The sequence below is a fragment of the Alosa pseudoharengus genome, unplaced genomic scaffold, assembly GCF_046254945.1.
Source record: "Alosa pseudoharengus isolate Yale_2024_CS ecotype anadromous, Long Island Sound unplaced genomic scaffold, YU_APseudo_1.1 YU_APseudo_1.1_scf_6, whole genome shotgun sequence".
Taxonomy (NCBI): domain Eukaryota; kingdom Metazoa; phylum Chordata; class Actinopteri; order Clupeiformes; family Clupeidae; genus Alosa; species Alosa pseudoharengus.
The window spans coordinates 42,350,928-42,376,756 of record NW_027468848.1 but is presented as its reverse complement, the minus strand read 5'-3'; the positions used below and the strand labels follow the sequence as shown (position 1 = coordinate 42,376,756).

The 25,829-nt window shown below is 39.2% G+C and overlaps 1 protein-coding gene and 1 long non-coding RNA gene across 8 annotated transcripts in view; one reads left to right on the top strand and one right to left on the bottom strand.

Annotated features, from left to right (window-relative positions):
- Positions 1 to 25,488, bottom strand: part of emid1 (EMI domain containing 1) — a 195,222-nt gene extending 169,734 nt beyond the window's left edge. For 3 of the 7 annotated variants that reach the window (XR_012983739.1, XM_076271408.1, XM_076271406.1), the window contains exons 1-2: positions 24,948 to 25,486; positions 7,869 to 7,982 (exon numbers count right to left, since the gene is read on the bottom strand). Coding sequence is in view for 6 of the 7 variants with exons in the window: in XM_076271408.1 (XP_076127523.1) it covers positions 7,869 to 7,982; positions 24,948 to 25,129 (296 nt within the window). In the remaining variant the exon portion in view is untranslated. Of the gene's footprint in view, positions 1 to 7,868; positions 7,983 to 24,947 lie in introns of all 7 variants that reach the window. The other 4 variants (XM_076271404.1, XM_076271409.1, XM_076271405.1 and 1 more) reach the window with 3 other exon arrangements.
- Positions 16,613 to 17,458, top strand: LOC143106373 (uncharacterized). Its single transcript, XR_012983674.1, has 3 exons — positions 16,613 to 16,699; positions 16,933 to 16,992; positions 17,287 to 17,458. It is a non-coding gene; the product is annotated as an uncharacterized LOC143106373 (long non-coding RNA).
- Positions 25,489 to 25,829: the final 341 nt, after the last annotated feature.

Below are 25,829 nucleotides of genomic sequence, written 5' to 3'. Positions count from 1 at the left end.
AGCTAGCTACTAAGGAAAAAAACTAAATGGCTCCAGTGTACACAAGGCATGGTTAAGGCAAGACACTACAGGTGAATAGGGTAACTTTTTTGACTAGAAGCATTTCCGAGGAAATGTGAAGTGTGCTTGCTCAGGTGCGTTTCACCAATGTGAGCAGACAGTTGAATATGCTACGTTGACCTTGGCTTGATCCAAGGATTCTAACAGTGCATTTCAGAGTTGGAGCAGGGGCAATATCTCAAAAGCTCTAGGATAGGGCTATTCAACTAGTGGCCTGCGGGCCAGATGCCCGTTGGATTTTACCTGCGGCCCGCCCGCAAACTGCCTCCAAATCTGGTTTCCATGACTACGATAACAATAAAATAAAACAACAGATTAGCTGCAAAAGTAAACAATGTCGCATGGCTTTCGCCTCTCACACTGGGCTGTCAGATAACCTACACAGGAATTCTCGCGTTGGCAGTGGTAACATTTCACTGTGATTTATTTTACAAATATTAAATATGACAGAGGTTTGATGATAATGATAGTTAGCTTATCACTTGATTGAGGCATTAAAATGCTGCATATTGTTTGTCAGGATACTGTTTCACTGATTATTTTCTAAAAATATGAGCTATGACTGAAATTGGGTGTGAATGTTATATATTCCATCCCCTAATACTGTTTTGCTGGTTTATTTGACTAATCATGTATACGGACCTGCTTTATAAGCACGTCTGTGGTCTTTTGGACCTCAGATGGACAATGGAAAACCTCTGATAACCATTGTCTATGAACACAGTTTGATACTTAATTCAGAAATGCTAGTCTAAACTTTACTATGCAACAGCCAAAATTATATTTAGACATGATACAGAAATATCCCCGTCTTATCTGGGCCTGAGCTTGTTTAAAATGGACTGAGGTAACATGGAAAAATATGCTGTGGATAGACCAATTAAAATTTGCAATTAATCTGGGAAATCATGGACTCATCTGGGCTAAAAAGGATAACCTATCCAAGTATCCAACCTATTCAATTTGTTTAAGTGCTCAGTTCGAAACCCAACATCTATGACGGTGTGGGGGTGCATTAGTGCCAACAGCAGGGGCATCTTGCACATCTGGCAAGGCACAATCAATTCTGAATGATGCATACAGTTATACAGCAATATACTGCCATGCAGTCAATGTCTTTTTCAGGGTAGACCTTAAATATTTCAAGAAAACAATGGCAAAATGAATTCTGCACATATTTAAACAGTATTTCGCCATAGAGGAAGAGTGCAGGTGCATCATGGAATGAAAAACATGACTAAGAATACCCCATACTGTTGAGCAACTGAAATCCTATATTGGACAGGAATGGGACAGCATTTAATTTTCAAAACTCTAGCAAATGGTCTCCTCAGTTCCTAAACATTTACAGAATTTTGTTAACTGAAGAGGTGAAGCAGAACAGTGGTAAACATTCCATGTCCCAACTTTTTTTGAAACATGTTGCTGGCATCAAATTCAAAATTAACATATATTTTGTATGAAATAGTAAAAATATTTATTTTCAACATTTGGTATGCCATCTATACCCTTTTTGCTGCTAAATATGTGTTTACGAGACTTGTATATTATTACATTTTCGGTTTTATTTACATTTTACACAATGTCCTAAATTTTTCTGATTTTGGGTTGTGTAAACCTTGGATAATAGGCAGGAAATGATGGCACTAATTAAGGTAAATTAGGGCCCCATCTTACATCCGGTATATCAGCCAATTGCGATCCTTGGTCTTTAATATTGCCAAGGGGATCATCGTTTTCACACATCATTCCATGTTTCACAGGTAAGAATGTGGGCACAACACCACATATAACAAGTAACACATGACAGCACATATAGCATGTTACCTCTAACATGTAACATATTATATCTCATCCCCACTTAAAAGTTGTATCAGCGATTTCAGGCCCAAAAAAGGCCCAAACATAAATGATCACTTTATCTAATCTTTCCTAACAATCCGCTAGCTGCCTGCCCCATAAGCAGGCCGTCAAAAAAACACGTCTCTGTAGGCAGCCTAGGCTCCAAGATCTGTACACAAAAACAATTGCTACCAACAAGGGTTAGCAACCCCTCAAAAGCAAAACAAAGTGTTTCAACCAATAACCGACGAGATGCGCGTCGAGGAGAGTTTTAATTGCACGGGAGGGAGGGGGAGGGAGTAGCAAGCTAGCTCTCTGTTTTGTTTGAACATCAACAGAAGTGACATATCCCCGCTATCGCTGATACAACCTTTAAAACAACACATCACATTGGAACACACAAATAGACATCACTGTGAACACAAATCCACATACTGAGGTGGCGGGGGCAACACTTGATTTCTATATAAGTTTTATTCAGCACTGTGAATTGGTTTAGGGGTTGGCTGTGTCGGCTGCTATTGAGCATACTAGGCGTGTGATGGCTATGCCATTTATGTCTGATTGGTTGGGGGTGGGGAGACAGTGACGGATTCTGGTGACTGTTTTTGCAACCGTCTTTGCTTGTTTGTGGCAAATGCCGTTAACATTAACCCACCAAGCATGCACATTTTCTGAATAGCGAATGAACTTGCTTAACTACGAGTGTGTCGGTGAAAAAGTGGTCAGGCACATCGATCACACAAGGCTATTTTGAAGTCACTGAAAATGGTTATGCTACTGTCCAACAAATACCTGGTCTAGATCAGCTTGTGATTTGCCTAGTGGTGAGCCCATTGTAAAGTTTTTGATTGTAACCCCTTGTCAGTCAGTACTGTGAAAGTAAATTCCCCTTGAATTTCCCCTTGGGGGATCAATAAAGTATCTATCTATCTATCTATCTAATGACTAAATGCAATACTTTGTTTTGTTGTTGTCTTATGAGTTCAATGCCTAAGCAAGTATATACAGTATGTGTGTGTAGGCTACTTTGCTTGTCACACGTAGTTCAGAACATCTCAGCTGAATAAAGTGGCGCATGTTTTTGCATTTTCACTTTCTACTGGGGGGGCACCACAAATGAGTTTCATGGGCTAGGTTGATGAGGCCACTTGACACCATCATATAACAAAAATGTTGTGATCTTGGGTGCAACGGATCCGGTAGTTGTTTAGCAAAAACTGTTGCAGCTTGTTGCAGTTTGGCAGTCATCATTTTTGCAAGCAATTGAATCAGTATAAGGTAATTGAATCAGTATAAGCATGCAATCTGCCAAAGCCAGTAGGAATAATCATTTGAATTACTTGGCTTACGGACATAAACTGAGGAATCAGCAACTTTTCACAATAAGGCATTAATGTCATCATGTTTAGGCTCACTTTGTGCACATCACTGGCTGGCTAACTTCACCTACGATCCTAATGGTAGAAGAAGGGGGGGGCAGTATTCCAACCCAGCACAGCAATGTCTTTAGTCTATAATAATCCAAATGTAAGTTAGAAGGGTAAGAAACACTGCAGCTTTATTTTTAAGTCCCAAGTAAGACAAGTCAGAAACACAGTGGCCAAGGCTGGAACAAGTTGTTTTTGATGCCATTTTTGGAGCTTGGGCTGTCCACAAAGACCGTGTTATTACAGTGTATTCAGGGCACAGGTAGCTAGCGGATGGTAGGTGATATTAGCTGTATGTGACCAAAAAAACGTGTCTGGAGGATATATGCTAGAATATGCCCGTAAACAAGTCATATCAATAAATATACGATTACACATACAGTGGGTCCCAGTTAAGTTTGGACGGGTTCCTTCAGGAATCACGCACCCCATTTTCTCAGCAGAAATGGCACAAACTGCAGTTGACACAAACAACCACAAGGTGTCACTTTGGAGTTCTGCCACTACTATTTTTGATGCGACTTGACTTACTGCTTCCATGATGCAGTTTCCAAGTCAATAGAACAATCAGAGAAAGCTGAGCCATTACCAAACATATATGATAATACAATAGCGTGAGTTTATATATCATACCCTATTTGCCACGGTTACTTGACAAAGATAGATTTGATAGTGTAACGATAAGCACATGAGACTTTCAGCGGGGGCACAGGAACTTAAATTGATCATGGTAGTTTAAGCTTACACTTGACAAAACATTCTAATATGAAAATGTAGATGCAATTGTTGTAAGATGGTGCAGCTCCTTTAAGAAAGCATCGTGCGCAGGGATGGAGAGAGAGAAAGCGAGAGGGTGTGTTAGAACTTAGATGCGTGTGGAAAAAGTAGACATGCTGTTGAGACTGGAGCGAGTCATATTCAAAATAATGCAAAAAATAAATCCGCAGATAAAACCAATTATCCTCATTCATTGCAACCGCAGCATGCCTGCTTGCCGACGTTCAAACGAAAAAGATATCAAAGCACCTTTTGCGTTTGAATGTAGCACGACATTTTTTAAACAGCTAGACAAATGATTTAGCTAATTGATTATAGCCTGTACACCAGCAATTGTTGAACATTTACCTGTACAAGTACATTGACAGTAGCCCAGCCTAACAAGCATGTTGCATGTTGTAGGCCTACTGTAGAAATTTCACTTAAATTGCAACCGCAACATGCCTGCTTGCCGACGTTCAAACAACAACGAAAAAGATATCAAAGCAACAAGAGGGTTGCGTCTGAATGACACGACTCATATTGCTCCTCATAACCGTCTATAAAAAAAGTGTTTTTTCTTTTCTTTTTGAGCACGTCCGAATCCCAGGACATAACGCACTGGACCTTATAATAGGCTCGATATATAATTCCAAAGGGGGCAGATAGGGGCCTACTGCACTTAAAACTTAAAAAGATTGAACGAAGCTTCCCGAAATTTGAAATTGCCTGGCATATCGGGTGAACGAAGCTTTTCGAAGTTGAACAGGCTATTAAAAACTATTTGCGCACCTCAATGTCACAGGAGAGACTGGGCTCTCCCTTCTATTAATTGAAAAAGACGTTATGCTACCTGCAAACTGGCCTATGATTTCATTGCTGAGTTTGCGGCAAAGCAAGATATGGCGAGTCAGTGTAATTTATTTGTCCAATGTTAGCCTACAGACCAGTTTCCATAGTGCACATCTTATCAACAGTTTGAATGTCGTGTGTGTTTCTGCTCATTGACAATACCGTTCAGCACAATGATTCATGCCCAATTAATTTCCCCTGTTAAAGTGTTCGCCTTTGTTACACTATTTGGTTTCGTGATGTAGCCTATGATAAACACCATATGGCCAAATATGTGACTCAGCTAATGTTATAGGCTATACAATTTCCACTCTTAAAGACAAGCTGGTGTAGCTTATTAGACTAGGCTACTATTAAAATGCACAGACGGTAGCCTTGGCTATGTGTAAAGTAAGCTATCGCATGATTTCATGCACGTAAGATCATGCATCTGTCAAGTTCGCACAGGGCCTCGCACCCCCTTGCGACTGCCCTGCAGCTCCTCCTAAGACAGCGAGGAAAAAGTTAAAATACGCGATAAACCCGGGAAAAGTTGACAGGTTTGTTTCGGTCACGGTGATTATTTGTGAAATTGTGCAAACGACAGCCTTTTCAAGGCATTTCAAGGAAGGAGTCGTAGCATGCAAGCTCCCAAATTGACCCAGTAGCCTACAGAAGGCATCAATAGCCTTAATTGTTGGGACTGGGGAGGGTCATGCGTTTTTTCTCAATCACTTTGGAGGGTCATAGAAAAATGTCTTGCTGGCGAGGGAGGGTCTTTTTGACTAACGCTCCCAAAACTCCTCCGGTAGCCCCTGAACAGTCCCTAATTGATTATAGCCTGTAGGCCTACACCAGCAATTGTTGAACATTTACCTGTACAGGACATTGACAGTAGCCCAGCCTAACAAGCAGATGTTGCAAAAGACATCAAAAGACGCAATTAATCAGAAATAAATAATGTAATCTGCATCGCTTTATTTAAAAAACTGCAAGCAAGAGGGTTGAGTTCGCTGTGAGGCCAAACCCAAGAGCAGAGCCTATCTGTTAAGGCACTCGATAGGCTATAACGATGTGTGCGCCTGGAAAGACAATAGAAGATGCTTTCTGAATAGCACAGCGAAGACGGCTCTGGTCATCCCATACCCTCCCCCCACTTCCTGTAGCCTACCATTATGACTTGTTGTCGTTTTGGGACATTAAGCTTTTTCACGTTAAGCCCCCCTCCCCCATCCCCTTCTTTCACAAGCAGTGGGGGAGCGCGGGGCACAAAGTAACACTTTTTGGTAGACAAAGGAGGGTTCTCCGTGCTTCTGTCGTTTGGCCACAATCTGGTGCAACCAGGCCAGGACAGATATTTTAGAGCAGGGGTGTCAAACTCATTTTCATAGAGGGCCACATCATTGAATTGATAGGTTACTGAGGGCCACATAATCGGCGAACATGTGCATGGTGCAACCATGTTTGACACCCCTGTTTTAGAGAGAAGGAGAGACGCGGTGCAGCTCAGATGTCTTCTTAATTTTCTTTATTCTTTAGTAAAAGGTGCAGAACATTATTAAACTTTGACTAACGTTTCGATGTGTCGATGTTTTTGACTAACGAACATCGAAACGTTAGTCAAAGTTTAATAATGTTCTGCACCTTTTACTAAAGAATAAAGAAAATTAAGAAGACATCTGAGCTGCACCGGCGTCTCTCCTTCTCTCTAACACTTTTTGGCTTTGGCTAAATATTTCTAAAATCATTTGAGTTTCACTAGTCACATGTTTTAACAAGCAACACTTGTTATTGAACTAATAACAGACGTGTGTCGAAAATTGACTTCATTTTCCATACGGAGAAATAACATATGCAGAGTCTAACCAAGGTCAATCTTGCCAAAAAAGCCCTCAAACCTGAAAACACATGAGGCAAAAGTGCAAAACATCACAAAACTAACTAAACTAACATGCGCATATTTTTGTATTGCAATCATTGTAGACTACAGTTGTAACAGCGCGTAACAGTCGTTTTACTCCCCGTATGCGCTCATTATAAAGAACGTTTAACGTGTCCCAAAAACAGCTATCAATTAATCACCAAACGTCTTATAAACAAGTATTGCCAGGAGCAACACCTTGCAAAAAATGATAACAATAGGCCTAGGCCTTTATATGGCTCTGCTCCTGCCTAGATTCGAACTCAGAACTGCCTGAAAGTTGCAGACCTGCTCTGGAAATACGTGCATTAACCCACTCGACCGTCAGACAACACTATCTGCTTCGAGTAGGCCTATTGGGTAGGACTGTAGCCTACACTGGTTGCTGTGGCACAGTCTTGAGTGACCGAATTTGTTTTCCTTTGTCATATGAATGCTGTCATTTTGTTAACATTACTGTTAAGGAGATGCTGTAGGCAAAGTCTATATTTCAACCTCGTTAGTATAGTAAAAAAAATCAGAACTATTCACACGGTTTCTGGGCAGCATATTTATGTTCTGTTAGCAAGCGAACTTCTCATGACTACCGACAAAGTAGCCTACTGCCAGCTGACGAAGCTCTCATTTTAAAACATTACTGAGAGACAGGCACTGTACAATCAAGAAATCTTGCCACTGAATCCAAAACTATGTTTAACATTATGTACAAAGCTTAGGCTACAGTGGACTAGCGTGTTGCAGGGGCTGCTAAATACACACAGAAACGCACTGAAAACTCGTCCAATCACAGCCCTTGCTGTCGAATGCGCCGTCTGGTTCGACCGTGGAACGCCACAGCGGACTATGCGGCCCCCAAGCGGCTGCAGTTATACTTACATTTCACCCAGCTACGTGAATGACCTTGATCGTGAATGAAGTGTCAATTTTTAACTGGGACCCACTGTATCTCCTGAAACAGACCCTTTTCGCCCAGTGTGCGCGGTTCAACACAATGCAGGTTACACATGGATGCATGTCAGTAAACTCACCTTCCCCCTGTACAACCATGAGACCAGCGACAGGTCTGATACACACGCTGAAGAATTGTTCCATTGTGCACGTGACATGTCACCGTCTTAGTTGCAGTATGGGGGCACCAGTTTCTGTAACGGAAAATGCATGATAAATAAGCAGTCATTGTGTTATCAGTCATTAAGTAAACAGTACCGCACTTGTTTGTAGGATTTTTTTGTGACATATCTTTAATTATATTTATGTATTATTTCAAAAATATTTCAATTTATCTTTCATAATTTATGTCATTTGTTTTTATTTTTCAAGATTTATTGAAGGATAGGCTATGTTGAAAAAATATTGAATGATAGATTGTCATATAGATTGACAATTTGAAGAATTCTACTATGCAAAATAGGCTAAAGTAAGATCACGGATATTCCAGAAAGAGTGTTTTGTTAAATACACTGACGCTGACAAGATCTTCATTGTAATGCGTGTACAAACTCTTAAAGATAATCACCTTAATATAACCTTTCCGAAACCAATTTGATGGTAAACAAACTTGTAATAAGGGAATCATTAACCTAGCATAGCCGTCAGTGGCGTGCACAGACATTTTGGGGGGCAGGTGCTCAGGAGGGGTTAGGGGGGGCACTTTTTAGCGCAAGTGAAATACTTAATTATAAAAAAAATTACACGCACATGTTGAATGAAATTTGACTTGTGCTGCAATTAGTAAATCAATATACAATTAAGACAATAAAGAGACCAAAATGTGTTAATTTATGTTGCCTAACAAAACCTATACAACAGAAAACGTTCGTCTTAACACATTGGTTTGGCAATTGCAAACTCTACCGAAATTATTTGTAGCCTATGTGGTAGTCTGTCATTGACTTGGGCTACAGCGTAAAACTTTATCAGGTGACCAGTCGGCTAAAAATGCTTAGTTGTTTGATGCTGTATGTGTATGAGACATTTTACTGCACAATAAAATGATTACACGTTGGGCTTAGAGGGCAAACTGTACGATTTTACTTGATCTGTAAGACAATAAAGAGACCAAACAGTACGAGGAGTTATAGTGGGCTACTGACTGACATTACATGAATGCAGATGGGCAGTAATGGGGAACTTCCCGTTTCTTCTGTCACAAATGAATTGTTGCCTAACAAAACATATACAACAGAAAACGTTCTTCTTAACACATACATTTGCAAAATCTACCGAAATTATTTGTATGTGGTCGTCACGTTATCTGTCATTGATTTGGGCTACAGCGTAAAACTTTATCTAGCTTCATCTAACTAGTTTATCAGGTGACCAGTCGGCAAAAATGCTTGTTTGGTGCTGAATGAGACATTTTACTGCACAACAAAATTATTACATGTTGGGCTTAGAGGGCAAACTGTAAGATTTTGCTTGATCTGTATGTTACCTGGCTGATGGGGCACGGGAGAGGCAGCCTGTCAGCGACCATGCCTGCTATCTGAAGACGCTTACGTGCCCTGTCACGTGACAAAGGAAGAGAGATAGGTCGGGTGTGCGTGCGCAAGGAGGTGGCTCATTTCGGGGCATTGTTTCAGTCGTTTTTAATGGCTCAGGTTTTCAAAAGATCATTTCAAAACCGACCTCAGTAAAATCTTAATAATATTAATAATAAAAAAAAAGTTTCAAAAGGGCATTTTCGTTGATAAAGGGCAACCCAGCAAACACATAACCTTTAGGGAACGTTCCCTAAAGGTTCCCTTAGGGAACGTTTAGGGAACGTTCGCTAAAGGTAAAATATTTTGAACCTTTAAAGAACCTTTAGGGAACGTTCCCTAAAGGTTCCCCAAAGGTAAATATTTTGAACCTTTAAAGAACCTTTAGGGAACGTTCCCTAAAGGTAAATATTTTGAACTTTTAAAGAACCTTTAGGGAACGTTCCCTAAAGGTCCCCTAAAGGTTTTTTTACATTCAGCTAACCTTCTATGAACGTTCCCTAAAGGTTCCCTAAAGGTTCTCTTTGAGGATGCATAGGTAAATATGGGATGTCTTAATTATAAGACTCTGAATAAGCCAAATCGATTGTGTGGAGGGAAGAGAAAAGCTATACATGTAATACAGACTATGTCTGCTTTTCTGTGTGCTTCTAGTGAGCTTGTTGCTCTGAGTGTGTGTGCCCCTAAAATGCAGAGATCTCCTACAGTCTTACTTAACTTAACAACCATGTTGGTCCAGTTTAGATGGCAGTCCTACACCAACACATACTAACACCCCTGTTAATCCAGTTTAGATGGCAGTCCAACACAAACGCATGCCAACACAATGCTAAAAACCATGTTGGCCTAGTCTAGATGGCACTCCTACACAAAAATAAGCTAACAACACGATAACATTCTACTATGAAAACAAGAATAAAGAGACACTGACACAAGTGTTAGGTTTACAAAAGGATTTTATTTGTATTTTCTATTTAGAACTGTCTTAACATGGTTAACAAAACTTCAATTTATTCAAAGCTTCAATTATATATATTTATTTATTTAGTTAATTAGTATACACACACACACACAAACACAATTAAACTATACAAAACATTCAATGCATTTTACAACTATATTGACACCAGATCTGTGGTGTGTGCATTCCATCACAACTGTATCTAAGCTGACTAATGTTACCTGTAAATGGTTTACCTAATTGTTTTAATGCTGCCCCAGGTAAAAAAGTAGTATACTTTAGTGTGTTTGAAATATGATTAAAGTACATGAAGTATAAAGCAAGTATGCTTACACGTTTTGTACTTTATGTAAAGTATGTTTAATGTGTACTTTTAGAAAGTATACTTCAAAGTAGATGTTATTAAGTTCAACTTCAGTGTACTAAAATTAAATATACTTATTGTGCAATATTCAAAGTGTTTTTGTAATGTACTTTTTAAAAGTGTACTTTGTTGTTAGTGTATTTTAAATGGTAAAGAAGTGTATTTATTTTAAGAGTATTAAATTGCTAATACTTAAAGTTGTAATATAGTGTACTTATGGAAAGTATATTTTTTGGTAGGCCTAATACATTGTTTGTATAGTTTCATAGTCATAGTTTTAAGTTCAACTTCAGTGTACTAAAATTAAATATACTTATTGTGCAATATTCAAAGTGTTTTTGTAATGTAGTTTTTAAAAGTGTACTTTGTTGTTAGTGTATTTTAAATGGTAAAGAAGTTTATTTAGTTTAAGTGTATTAAATTGCTAATACTTAGAGTTGTAATATAGTGTACTTATGGAAAGTATATATTTTTGGTAGGCCTAATACATTGTTTGCATAGTTTCATAGTCATCTCACCTTTAATAAAATACTAATGTGTGTAGCTTGATATGTCAGCCGCATGGATGGCAATGTGCAATAACCTAGCCTAGAGACATACTGATCTATCAGTTTTGGTCATCAAATAATATTTTTTCTTTTGTTGATTTTGTGTCTTAGTAAGGTAGTAGCCTATACGTTTGTGATGTAGTAGAGGTTGTGAGAGGATGAATGTGGCACTTTGTTACATTTATAGGCAACACAGTTAAATGTATATGCAGTCCAGTTGACCAATAACATGGCTGTTTGAATTTGAAATGGAGTGGGCGGATCTGTGCAGCTTTCGAGCAAAACGTGGTGTGAGCAAACATTAACGTTATTTCATACAGTCTATGCTTGTAACTTTATTTGCAAGACAGATGGACTGTAGAGACCAGAAAATGCATACGTTTACGGTCCGTATAAGGTTACAGGTTTGTCCAAATTAAAGATACCATAAATTCTAGTCATGCCAGAGACGTTGGTCCTACAGAGCCAGAAGGACTCGTCATATGAGATAACAAGGACTGAAGCCAGTTGGATCTAAAGTGCCAAGTTATTCGTTATCAGGTGAGTCCCAAAGCATATTGTTAAATGATTCTAATGTAGCTTACTCTTTATGACCTTCGGTAGTCTTTGGAGAAGTTAAATTGATGGCTTAGCAATCTTTCAAGAGTTTGTTTTTATCCTTGCTAGTACAAGCTAGCAATGCCAGATCACGTAATTTAGCTAACGTTAACGTCATATACGTCGACCAGATCCCTATCAAGAAGAAAACTACATTAGCCTGCTTTGTGTTTGTGGGATTATTGACAAGCGTTGGCTAGCACTAACGTTAGACAAACTATGATGGAGGAAAGTGTGTTCTTTATTAAGCAACGTTTGCCTAAAGTTCACCAATGTTCTTTAATATTATGTGTGGTGTAGGCTAAGTTAACTCACAGAAAGGAGGATAGTGCTAGGCTAGTCACACTTCACATTCATTAGGCATGCTAATGACATTGTAGCTGTTTTTTTCTTTAATCGTGGAGACATCTTTTAAAATGAGTCTACAGGACAAATTACATGCATTTTATGAAGTAGAACGTTTTTTTCCACCATTGATATTAGAGGGGGAATTAAACCTGGTGTTCTACTAAGTTAGTGCTATGAAGCTTAGGCTATATGATTGATATTATGCCTTGGTTTATGCGATAGATTTAGTTTTTTTTTAAATTATTTGTGTTTGACAGAGCATTCAAGTTCATTTCATGGTAGTGTTTGTGATTTACCTAGTTTTAATCTGTAGCCTAACTATGTTTTTACAGGTGTTCCTGGACAGTTTTGAAACCGAGATGTCTGAACGCCTCAAATAATCAGCAGTAAAGGTAAATATTCTTCATCCAGGAACTTATCCCATTACTCTTAAAGCATAACTCAAGCCAAAATGCAACCTAGGGTCTTTTTGTTAATGTACCTGAGTCAAACTCGTTTGAAAGCATAATTAAGTCAGAAGCGCCACCATTAAGCTTGACTGTATTGTCGTTTCTGGGTCAAATGCCATTTTGAATGGGAGTCGTAGGGGCAGAACTATTTTGATACATGATGATTTTGATTCATGCATCAAAATAGTAGGCTAGTGCCCCTACGACTCCCATTTAAAATGCCATTTGACCCGAAAACGATAATACGGTTGTATTGGAAACAAAGGAATCTAAGGTAATCAAATGCAGAAAACAGGGTGGTTGCACTCATATCGGTGCCAAGGTGCACAACGCTTTAAGGAAAGACTACCTGGCCAGGTCTACCCATACCAGGATGGCAAACAGATGTTGTCAATACCTATTTGACCCATAAAAAGTAAATGTCAAATAGGTACAGATAATCTGTATTAATCTCATCATTGCCAATGGATTTCTGTGTAAAATATTGTTTATCTTGTAAAATGTTTTCCATCTTCTTTCTGTTCACAGACAACAGAGACAAATTCTCTAATACCAAGGTCAATGTATTTGACTGCTGTCCAGCCCCGGGTTGCCACCGAAAACTTTATGCATCTTGGACTGGAAGATGGTGTGCTAGTAAGGAAGCTAGCTACCACAGCTTTTGCCACCACATCTCAGTATTGGGAGGGAAGTTCACTCATTGCACAACTCTACCAGCTGTACCTTTCCTCCTCAGCCATGATCCGTAACCACCATGGTTTTCTTTCTGGGCCAGAAGACTTTGCAAACAAATAAGCAATAAATGATCATGCATTACACATTTAGCCATGTTAGACTGTTAAGTTGTTGGCTGTAGGCTGGGTGTCCAGTAAACTATTTCAAGCTTAGAGGGCAAATTCTCTCACCTAGGAGGGTAAACAACTTTTGTTTTTCATGAAATCTGCATTTTGAATTGATGGTCTACCAATGAGGAAACTGCTCCCCAAGCATGGAAAAAAATGCTGCGAGCGAGGAGGAATCTGACCAGCGCTCCAAACAGCCACTCGAAAAATCTATGCATGTGAAATAATATAATACGGCCAAATGCATGTTTTATCGCGTTACCACATCCAACTTGAAAAGATATGCTCAAGAGATCCATAACTTTCAGAAAAATGTTTTACTTTTGTTATGGATGAATATTATGTTTTGTTTTCATTCATGTCAATAAAATGTTTTTCTCATAATCAAAGTGTAATTTGTCATGTAACAGAATAGGTAGGAGAGTACTAATAGTACAATTTTAAAGCACACTAATATTATACTTAAATTGCATGCCTTTATAATGCTTAAAGTATCTTAAGACTATACTTTTATTAACATAACTGCAAACTTTCAAGGCACTTATTGTAGTCAGGAAGTACATTTGAAGTTAATTTAAAATATTACAGAAGCATGCCAAATGAATAGGAATGAGGATGATAAGAGTGTATTCAAAATACACTACTACACTATTAGTAGTTATATTGTAATGCCTTTTAAGTACATTTCCAATACACTTGGGATGTTACAAAATTGTACTGCGACTGTGTTTCGAATGCTCATAAAATATTTTTTTGTATAATGTACTTAAGAACACTTAAAGTTTGAAAAAAGTTGTTCCATTTTAGCACACTAATTACACTCAAACTATAGTCAAGTTGGTATTAAGTTGCACTTAATACATAATTCAATACACTTAATTACACTTGGATTTGACGAAAAAAGTACAAACGGTACTTAGTACACTTTCAAAAAGTATACTTTTAATAGTTTTTTTTTTTACCTGGGGCGGCTGATCTTCTAGGTAAACATGGTATGGGATCACATCCGCGCATCTTCTAGGAGTCCTTGACAGAACTTACCCCACAGGCTTTCCTCCTCATGAAGACCTGTGAAGAAAACAGATCACACATTTAACTGGTTACCCCACCCCACACACACTCACTTCCACTCAATTTGTTTCACAGATATGGGCCAAACACCACTTGCACTTGCCACTTTATTTTTTCTCTTCTATGTCCAAGGCTACTCATTCTTACTGTTGTTGACTTATTGACAAACATTTCATTTTAATTTCTAATGTTAACAAATACTGTATTTGTTTAAGTTGAGCTGGCACATGTGTATAATAATAATAATAAGAAGAAGAAGAAGAAGAAGAAGAAGAAGAAGAAGAAGAAGAAGAACTCATTGCTGGTTAATTGTTATTTAGGAGTACTTGACAATTACAGATTACACATCCTGAGAGTACACACTCTCTTTAACCTCCTAACCTCTGGCAGGCAATATTACTTTGCACTTTCCATCCCAATCCATGTGTACTTTACATCCCAATCCTATGTCTTATTTGCATTTTTTGTATATTATGTTGATATGTGCCTACATTATTATTATTACAGTATGTAGCCGATCCATATTACTATTTGTCTATGTGTACACTAGTGCTGTCAAAATAACACATTCATTTCAATGTATTAATTACAGAAACTAAAAGTCTTCAAAAGTTTGTTGAAGGTGTTTACATTTATTTCAATTCCAATAGCATTACTTTTCTTTGTCTCGTTTTCCTACTGTTTAGTTAATTATTTTCTTGAACTGCTCTATTTCTTATCCTGGACTGCCACCTACTGGATAGTAAAGGCAACAGCCTAGTAATTATGTGAATAAAAATCTACAAGAGTATAATTAATTAGATTATTTGTTTAATCGATTGGCAGCCCTGGTGTATTATACTAGTACATGTTTATTTGTTGACTGTACATAGAGTTAACACCTAGCAAAATCAAATTCCTTTTGTACATAAGTATAGGCCTAAATAAAATTCTGATTACCAACTTGAACTAGCCTATCACACAGGTCAACAAGCCTGATTTAGAAAAGCATTCTAAATTCTAGAAGCTCACGACAATAACATTAGCAGCTACTTCACTAACTGCCACTGAAGTAAGACTTCTCTGCTGACTACGGTCTGCACTGCTTTCATCTACATATAGACACTGCTATTTTTAGATCTTTATCTCAGAGAAAATAATTATTCAAATCACCGCTAAAGACCACTGTCAACCCCACTGGTAAGTTACGTTACGTTTTGCGCTGAGAGCTAACTAAGGTATTTCCAAACCTCTTTCTTAGCCTAGAAAGTGCTAACGTTAGCTGCTAACGTTATGTGTCACTTAATATTAATTTCTACACAAACCAAGAACCAAACTAGATTTTGTTCAAATCTACACACCTATGGCTACTGAAAAATATAAGGTTCATTTATCAAATGTTATTTTGAAGTATTAGAAAACATCGCTGTTTTAGAATTTTCGAACGAAAGGGTTGTTAATTGGTGGTTTTACGATAACGTTACTAACGTTAACGTTAGCATTTAACCAAGCAGCTGCTAGGTTATCTGCTATCGATATTCAAGGGCAATCCTCTATTAACCAACACATCAAACTAAATTTCAACAAGATAAGAGTCATATAATGACAACTGATGACCACGAAAGGTGCAGGCTTTAGTTAATCTGACGACAGGTCTAGCTACAACCTACAAAGACATTGGCTACATTAATGATGGTATAGGCCAAGTTAATAACGTTATGCACGCTTCACTCAATCATCCACAAAGCCGTATAACACAATAATCTATGTCGGGATAGAAGTACCAATCAACTCTGCTCCAGGCTGATAAGTATTGCCAACTCATGATGGGTCAAATTCATTGAGAACGTACTTAAATATCTGATTTCCTGTGTGGAAAATTAAAACTATCATTATTTGTTTCAGTGTTCAAGACCTTCATGGATCCCTGCACGTTCAACCTCTAATGTAAGTTGTGTACGCACTATTACTGCTTTTAAACAAATCTTGCAAAGGAAAATGAATCAATATCAGTCTATAAAAATTGTGTCCTTTTATCCAAATAGAAAAACGTTTGTCTTTTCAGTGTGCACTTGTGATTCAATACTCACATTTGATTTTCGTTGTCCTCCTAAGGATGCTATTGGAAAGGACATGAAAATTAGCACTTTGGTCAGCTGTCGCCCATGTCTAATCCCACCTGTGAACACACAACAGAGGCCTGCTTTGGTAAAGAAAACGGTAAGACTATGTCTTAAGCATTATGCATTTACTAGCCAGCCATATAGCATGTAGTCAGTTTCAGATCATACAGTACGTTTCAGATTATGCATGTTTTACAGGCTTAAAATATAATATGGGCTACTGCCATTCGCTGTTAAATTACATTTTCTGAAAAAGTTACAGTTATACTACCTGTGTATAGCTATGCATATCACGAATTGTTTGACAACTGGCTTTTTTGTGTCTTTTAGACCAACACATGGAGTGGAGGCCAGACGTGTCGCTGGATTCTAGAGACCATATCAGCTCAGGTACTGCTACTGCACACGTAACGTTACATTGTAAACAATGAATCAAATTCTAGGCCAAAACCATGCCTTGGAAAATGCACTGTTTCACACACACGTGCTTAAAACAGTATGCCTGCATAACGATGTAGCCTTTTGGTGCGGAACATGTTTTCAAAAGCATTGGACAATTAACATACCTGCCAATCTCTCGTCCAGTAATCCAGTGTGATTTTGATCCAAGGAAAACAGGTAACCCAAATATGTGCATTTGAAAAGAACACGTAGATTTAGTGTCATGTCTTCTCTCGTTCGCAGGAGCTGCATTGAAAGACCCATCATCCAAAGGCAGAAGGACTCCCGGATTATCTCGGATTGAAACAAGTGTTGCCCGAATAAATTGTGCGTCATTCTCGTCTGCAATTCCAGCGAATACTTAATAAAACATTCAATGTTTTACATGCCGTCTGTTCATTCATTGACCATTATAAATCTAGTGTTGTGAACATATAGCCTGTCTTATAAGGTGGCTAGAATAAGTCGCCAATATTACATCTGGAAGTTAAGTATTACTATTATTATTATTATTATTATTATTATCATCGCCTATTATTATTATTATTATTACTAGTAGTAGTGGCCAATATTTGGTTCGCTAAAGGTTCCGGGAAGGTTCGCTGAAGGAACTGCAAACCTGCACTGACGGTTCGCTGAACGTTCGCGGAACTTTTAGGGAAGGTTCGGCGAACGTTCAGAAAACTTTCCTGCGCTACCGTGAGCGAACCTTCGGAGAGAACCTTCCGCGAACCTGTAGCGAACGTTCCCGGAACCTTCAGCGAACCTTCCCGGAACCTTTAGCGAACCAAAAATTGTTATGTGGGAAACTTCCTAGTGCTGTAGCACCACCTAGGGTCTATGTATGCACGCCTATGATAGCCGTAGCGAGTCGCTAACACAAGAACCAGCCATGCAACTTCACGAATAGCAGCCCGAAGACAACTCGCGAGAAACATTACGACAAACATTACATTGTCAGTAGATAAAGTTCTTTTGGAGATAGTTTTTGCCTGTTATTAATCCTTCACCTCCACAACAAAAGCATTTCACTGTGTACAGAGGGAACAAACCAGGAGATATACTGTAGGCTATTTACAACGGCAGAGTAAAATCTAAATATATCGAGACTCTAGGGGGAGCTCTGCAGTCGCCAAAAATACCTGAACCTGCATAGTATACCTTTAACAACCATTCACAACACTTGAAAAACGTTGTCTTTTTTCAGTGTGCTATAGCCTACCTACAATTCTTGAATTCTCTTACTGCTTCAAGTGGGGTGTAAAATAATGACTGCTTATGTGAAGTACAAGGGATTAGTGCCAAATTAGTTTTTTGGCTACATGTGACTGAGTGCTCCATCCTTGATGTCAGTGGAGGCCTGCATGGCCTACACAAGTCCTGAACAGAAGCCAAACTCAGCAGCAGTGTGTTACTGAAGAACTATCCTTGTGATCCAAGTGCATTTTTGGATGCTATCACCCTACACTGAGCTGGTCATCCCCACAACTTCATCAATGGCTTCATCAGTGTCTGCAGTGATTTCGCCATGATCCGTTCAGCAACATCTATAATGGCCTATACTAGGCTAGGCTATCACTCAGATGTCATTCACAAGTTCCTCCATGATAGATCCTTCACAGACTAATTAGGGGTGTGTGTTTCTAGAAAGCGTAGTTGGCTAACTTTTATCACAACCTTTCTAGTTAGAACCAGTGTTGGGAGTAACGGCGTTTAAGTATAACGGCGTTACTAACGGCGTTAATTTGTCAATAACGGAGTAATCTAATTAATTACTTTTTACGTTACAACGCCGTTAACGTTACTGGACGTTAAATGCGGTGCGTTACTTACTTTGCATTGATTGAATAAACTGTGTAATCCGAACGCACCCCTGGCTCACAGCTAGTGAGGAGGTGGGTTAATAACGACGTAATCGATTAGGATTGGCTAAGGCCGAGTCATGTTTCATGATAGCCAATCAGAGCCAGTGTTTTTACACACTTGCCAGCACACGCGCCACACACACGCAACAGCTAAAGTAGAGATTCGATGAAACAGCAGAGGTCAGGAGCAATCCGATGAAAAGTTGGCATTTTCAAGGTGGAGATATAAGCACTACTTCAAATTCATTGTGGTCAAAGGCAAGAACGTGCATGTAATGTGTACATTATGTCCAGGAGCGAAGACTTTGTCGACATCCGTTGTAAGCAACTCTAATTTAATGAGGCATCTCACACACGCTAGTGGCCAAAAACACAGATAGCCCCCCTCCACCAGAGATGATAGCTCGCCATCCACTAGCAAAGAAGGACTCGGAGCAATGTCCTCCAAGCAGCAAAAGCTAGATCTTTCTGCCTCACAACAAAAACCTATGACACAGGCTGAAGTCAACCGTAGGTCTGTCGATGTACAATTTCCCCTTGGGGATCAATAAAGTATCTATCTATCTATCTATCTATCTAATAAATATCGAAAGTTATGTAGCCTACAAACACCTGTCTGTTCTACTAATTTCAACTGGTTTTTCAAAACTGCTCAAAAAATCCAAATTCTTTGACATATAGCAACTTTTGAATGGAGTCTGCTGCCCTGTTTACCGGCAATGCTCCAGCGGACTTAAGCTGCCACCTCGTGGCGATAAGTTGTAATACATTTCACGCAGCTGTGTGAATCACAGAAAGCGCGAATGAAGTGGCCACTTGAAAATGGGACCCACTGTATCTTGGTGGTTAAGCAATTGAAAAGAAAAGCACCCCATTTGTAGAAAAGCACCCCAGAACAGGTCTGATATGCACACAAGAATCCTTCAAATCTACCCTTCAATGTTATTTTCAATTCAGTGAACACACAGTAAGGTGAAGCACTATAATCCCGACACAGTGAGCTGCCTGCTACAGCGGCACTCGGGGAGCAGTGAGGGGTTAGGTGCTTTGCTCAAGGGCACTACAGCCGTTCCTACTGGTTCGAACCGGCAACCGCTCCGGTTATAGTCAAGTCAAGTCAAGTAAGTTTTATTTTTAATTAGGGTTGGGTATCGTTTGGGTTTTATCCGATACCGGTGCTAAATCAATACTTTTAAAACGGTGCCGGTGCCAAAACGGTGCCTGAACCGGTACTTTGTTTTTAAAATGTTTTCAATTAAAATGGTCTAAAGCATGAATTGCTTTTTTTTTTATTGATAAGACAATTTTGAACATGAAATTGAACTGTTATGTTCAATTTACAATCAATATCTCATTGCTCCTACGAATAATACATTTAAATGTTAAAACAGCTTGCCATGCATGCACACACAATGGTAAGCTCTGCTTTCAAGTTTACCCAGTGTAGGCGGTTTGCCATAATGCATGTTAAAACCGCTTGCCATAAAACTGCCAGGTCATGGACAACGGCATTTGGAAGCAAGCTAATCTAACAGGGACTCTATTTTCCAGTTAATTCAGTGTGTTCCCAAATGCTTCAAGAAATTTCTTGTCTTAACCCATAACACGCAGTAGTTTTGAACATGTTAGGCTACATGTCGGTGTTGAAGTGTTTAGATTCCCAGTGCTAGCCTAGTATTTTAACAGCAACTATGGCTATTCGCTAACACCAGTCAGCTGAGTTTAATTAGCGATAACGTACGGAGATGGTAGCCTCTTTGACAGCTCAGTGACATCAGGTATGTAACCTACATATTTATGTTTTTGCCAGCTAACTTTTAATCTTCATATTCATTGTGATGCTATATGGGCCTCATGCACATGAAAGATTAATATCATGCCATTATGTTGTTTAACACACCGTGAAATAAAGTTTTCACCTTACAACTTTGCTGATAACATTTCAAATAAATGTCAGTTAGCGCATTAGCAAGGATATTGTGTAATGTATAGGCTAGCCTACTGTTGTTTCATAGCCTTTTGCTTGTGTGTGGTTAGGCCCACTGCTAGATTTTGACAGGAGCTCGCATGTCGCTTTAAAGTAAGCTACTTGGGCTCACGCAAGCTGTCAAACACTGTCCACTCGCCTATGTGGTGCACCCCTCTGGTTTATACATCCAGTGTTTATCATATGTTAGCTAACTGTATCTGGATGTGTTGCTATCAGAGCAAGACGTTAGAGATGGCGCATGTCATGCATTGATGCCTCGTATACATTTTTTTTTTTTTTTAAACGCTATTTAAGCACCGAAATGAGGCACCGAAATCCACGTTGTTATTCGATGCAGTTACTACCGTTTGTGTCGGCACCGGTGCCATATTAGAACCGTGTTTCGGTGCCCAACCCTATTTTTAATACATTTTAAAAGTCCGAAGCGCTAACCAGTAGGCCACGGCTGCCCCACCATGTATCAAATATTGATGTATCTATGTTCTCTGTATCTGTGTTTTCATTAGGAAACGTCTTGGAGAGTGGATATAAATTAATTTCATGTTCAATACATCGTAATTTAGCTTAAGGCTATTTACTTCCCAGCACGCATTGTAAGAGTGAGTTAGTTGCCTCCTTAACCCTTAAAGGTGTAGGGTTTTGAACATTCTAAGTTCCGCAACAATTGAAGGTTCTAAAATTCTATGTTGAATTCAATGAACCCAGATATTCTTTAGAATGTTAATTTCCCAACATTCCCGTCACACCGGTGTGACGGTACTCCTTTAAGGGTTAATAGGCTATTAGGCTTTTGTATGTTTTGATTTGGTTATAAAGGGTTGTAAAGGGGTGGAAAATCTCTGGTAAATTTCCGGAAACACTCCGAAAATTTTCCATGGGAAGATATGCTGGGGAATTTTGGAAATATTCCAAGTTGGAAACCTTCATGGAATTAAAGGAAATTATGAGAATTAATGGAAATTTACGGGAATTATCTGGTAATTTTGGGTAAGTCATACAAACTGCTTCATTTACAAACATAAACATTTTGTTTATGTTTCGTAATAAGCAATATGATTTGTTTGTTCATATTTTTGCTTATCTTAGCATACAAAGCTAGCTAGCATGCTAGTGGGAATCCCATTCTCTGCCTATAGTTAGGCCTGTCGCGATATTCAATAAATCAATTAATCGCATGATAATTAAAATTAGCTCGATAATTTTTCTGGCCGCGATAAATGCCATTTGCATGCTTGTTTGTTTTCCTCTTCTCTCTCTCTCCCTCTCTCTCTCTCGGGTCTTTTAGAGTAACGATGAGTGAACCCTCATGTCTGTCACTTGTCAGTCGCATGGTGTGTGGGGAGGCGGGACTACTGGCGTAGCCTACCACAGAGTGCAGCTAAAGGGCCACGTGAGAAGTATACCGGTAGGCAATAGGCAGAGAGAAAGCTAGTTGCGAGTTCGAGTAGGCTACGCCTAATAAAGACAAAAAAGATGGAATTGGTTTCTAAGCCAAACGCGACAGCTGCAGTGTGGGAGCATTTCGGATTTAAACCGAATGCCCGTGGTGAACCACTGAACGTGTGCGAGTCGGTGTGTTGCATTTGTTGGAAAACAGTCGCAATTAAAAGCGGCAACACAACAAACATGCATATGCATCTAAAACACAATCATCCGCTGCAGTTTTCCCAGTTGGGGAAAAAAAGAACAACAAGTGGGCCGTCTTCCTCTTCCTGACAGAGCACAGTCACTAGGGCGTTTAGTCGACAAACGAAGTACAAACAGGACAGTGCGAAATGGATTACACTCACAGACAGTATAGTTCGCTTCATTGCTAAAGAGATGCTTAAAGAAAATTATCTCAGAACGACAATATTATCTCTTATCGCAATAATTTCTGAGACAATTTATCGTCCAGCAAAATTTGTTATCGTGACAGGCCTACCTATAGTTTCCTCAGACATACGCTACGTCCAGACCGTTGCGCTCCTCAGACGAACAACGTCTAGTTTTGCCACCGGTACACTCAGGCCAATCAAAACTTTTCTCATCTGTTGTTTCTCGTTGGTGGAACGCACTGCCAGTTCCTACAAGGGCAGGGACATCCTTCTCCATTTTCAAAAAACTCCTGAAGACCCAGCTCTTTAGAGAACATCTCCTCTCATTACACTACTTACAACTAGTCTTGCTGATCCTAGCACTTACCACCTGTCTTGAACTGACACTCAACTGTTTAAAAACAGCACTCACTGATCCACTTATTCTTACTGTACTCTACCTTTTCCAAATTGTCCGAAAATTGTTGAGAGAATTGCTTTAAAACTTAAACTGTTTACCATGTTGTTAGTCGCTTTGGTTAAAAATGCGTCAGCCAAATGTAATGTAATGTAGTGCTAAGCAAGCAACACCAAAACCACTGAACTGCCCCAAGGTACATCACGCCACTCAACAACATCTAATTGGTTGGAACATTGACTGACTATCGCTTTGTCACAATCACAGAAAATGGTAAAACAATTAAAAACAATAAAATATAATGACACATCATTGACATTGATTATTTATTAAGTTGTCAAGCTAAATCAGACCAGCAATATGAGCATATTATTAACCATCCCATTAGAGCTTATGCAAAATTACATACAGTACACCTCATTTGAATCAGGACAAAAGTGACGACAAGCCCACAACTGGGCAACTCTGTTCGCAAACTTCCCCCGGTTTCCCACCAGTTATTCCCACATGAAATCACGTTCACAATGACATTTTCATTCAATTTAAGACAGTGGGAATTAAGAAATGACAAATTAAATCAAATAAAAAGTTCTTACAGGTCCAGATTAGAACTAGATATTGATGTGAACTAAAATACGAATAGTAAAACAGAAAAGAAAACAAGAAAATAAATAAAAATAAAACTTGTTTAGGTAGTAAAAACAATATACAGTGTGTAATGGCTGCAGGGACAAAACTGTTTTATTTGTTTCTTTTTGTTTTACACCTAGGGATTGTAAACCTACGCCCAGAGGGGAGAAGCTGAAACTCTGTGTGCAATGGATGGGAACTGAGAGAGATAGAGAGAGAGCATACACACAACGTTACTGTATTGTTACTGTTTCCCTCGATGTTGTAATTGTTACTGTAATTTTATGCTGTTTTGTTTTGCGCTTTGGCAACACCTACCTACTTACAGTCATGCTAATAAAGCAACATTGAATATTGGCTTGGTAAAAAATGTGAACTGGAGTCAATAATATAATATAGGCCTACTACATTTATAGGAGGGAAGCGAACCCCTGCAAGCAACCTCAAAACAACATTCCCAGTCAAACAGAATTGAGAACAAGGCCATGAGTTCACGATTAAGAGGCGGGAGGTGTCTGCATTTGGTTCCAGTCCTTGGATAAACATAGACACAAAGAGAGAGACACAGACAGAGTCGTCGCTATTAACAGAACCAACAGGGGTGTTCTTATGCAATTAGTTCACAATTAAGAGGGAAATAGTATGCATGGGATTTTAGTCCTAAACAGAGACGGACAGAGATGGTTTCTATCAACTTACAGAAGGCTAGCGATTATTATGATCTCAACGGATGTACACGTACCGGACGGACGTCAATGTGATATGAGACTGTGGTCTTCCTGACCGTTTAAATGGAAGGAATACACCAAACAGCGTGATTTGAGCAATCGTTTCAATGTTAGCCTACCTTATGATCCTGTACGAGGGGACGTGATCTGACTGAGAGACAAAAAACGAATGACAGATGCCAGCACTCGGTGAATGGTAGCCTATAGCCTAAATCCGAAAAAGGCGTATCGTCTGAGGTGTTCAATAGGAAACCAGCGTCACTAATACTTTTTTTCTTAAACGAACAAACGATGATAATACAAAAATAACTGTCATGCCTGGCTCAGGCTAAATAGTGTCGGACCGGTAACCTATGCTACAAGTAGGCTGGATTGGCTATAATAAAGTGAATACATATGGCCCTTTTCCAATATTCTAATTGAAGCAACTCTTTCATGTGAACAACTCTGAAATGTAGACAGTCTGAAAACTGTTACCTTTTTTCGTAAATGGCTGTTCGTGATGGTGCATCCATCTCTTTGTTGAGCTGTGTGCTGGATGAAAACTTTCTATGCATCGTTGCCCACGCCCCGTGAGTGCTGAAGGTTAACCAGAGCAGTAGCAGAGTCCACTGTAGTCCTTTGGGGCAAAACACAGAGTTGCATGGATGCACTTCCATTGCAGAGCGATATGGTGTTTTACCTTCTGATTTCCAAACGAGAAATGTCTCTAAACGAGCACGTATCTTTTGTTCTCTATTATGGCTAAAATAATAGGCCTATTATATCCGACTAGTGTAGTACATCTCGGTTATAAATCTGATCTACCTACAGCTAAGATGCATAATAGGAGAAAGCTTTTGACAAGGTAGCCTACGGGAAAGTGGAGGTTCGCCACAGCTAAAAGTTTTGAGCACGTCCAAAACCGTATAGCCTATCTGGACGAGTGCCACAACGAGCGACCATACGCTTAAAGTTTGGCCCTGTGCAGAGAACAGTGGGATAATGCCCTGACGGTATTTGGCTGGGCGCGTTCGACACCATGGCAGTCCCTCCTCTTTCTCAAATCTCTGCCCCCTCATCGTGTGTAAATTTAAGTCGACATTCACACAACGGGTACTATTTCTTGACGCGGACCTGACCCAAACCAAGCATACGCTGCATTCTAGGCTATTTTAGACACTATTCAAAATGTTCTCTGTCTTCATGCAGAGCTCCATTTTCTTCCATGGCTGAAACGCTGTCTTGAGTAGCCTATGAAATATTAGCCTAAACATTTCTGCCTATACCACACTATTTGGAGGAACAAACACTGTGGTAGGCTAATAGAAACAGGAAAGGAAGCGGTGGTCGCATTGTCTAAATCTTGGGTAAGAGCTC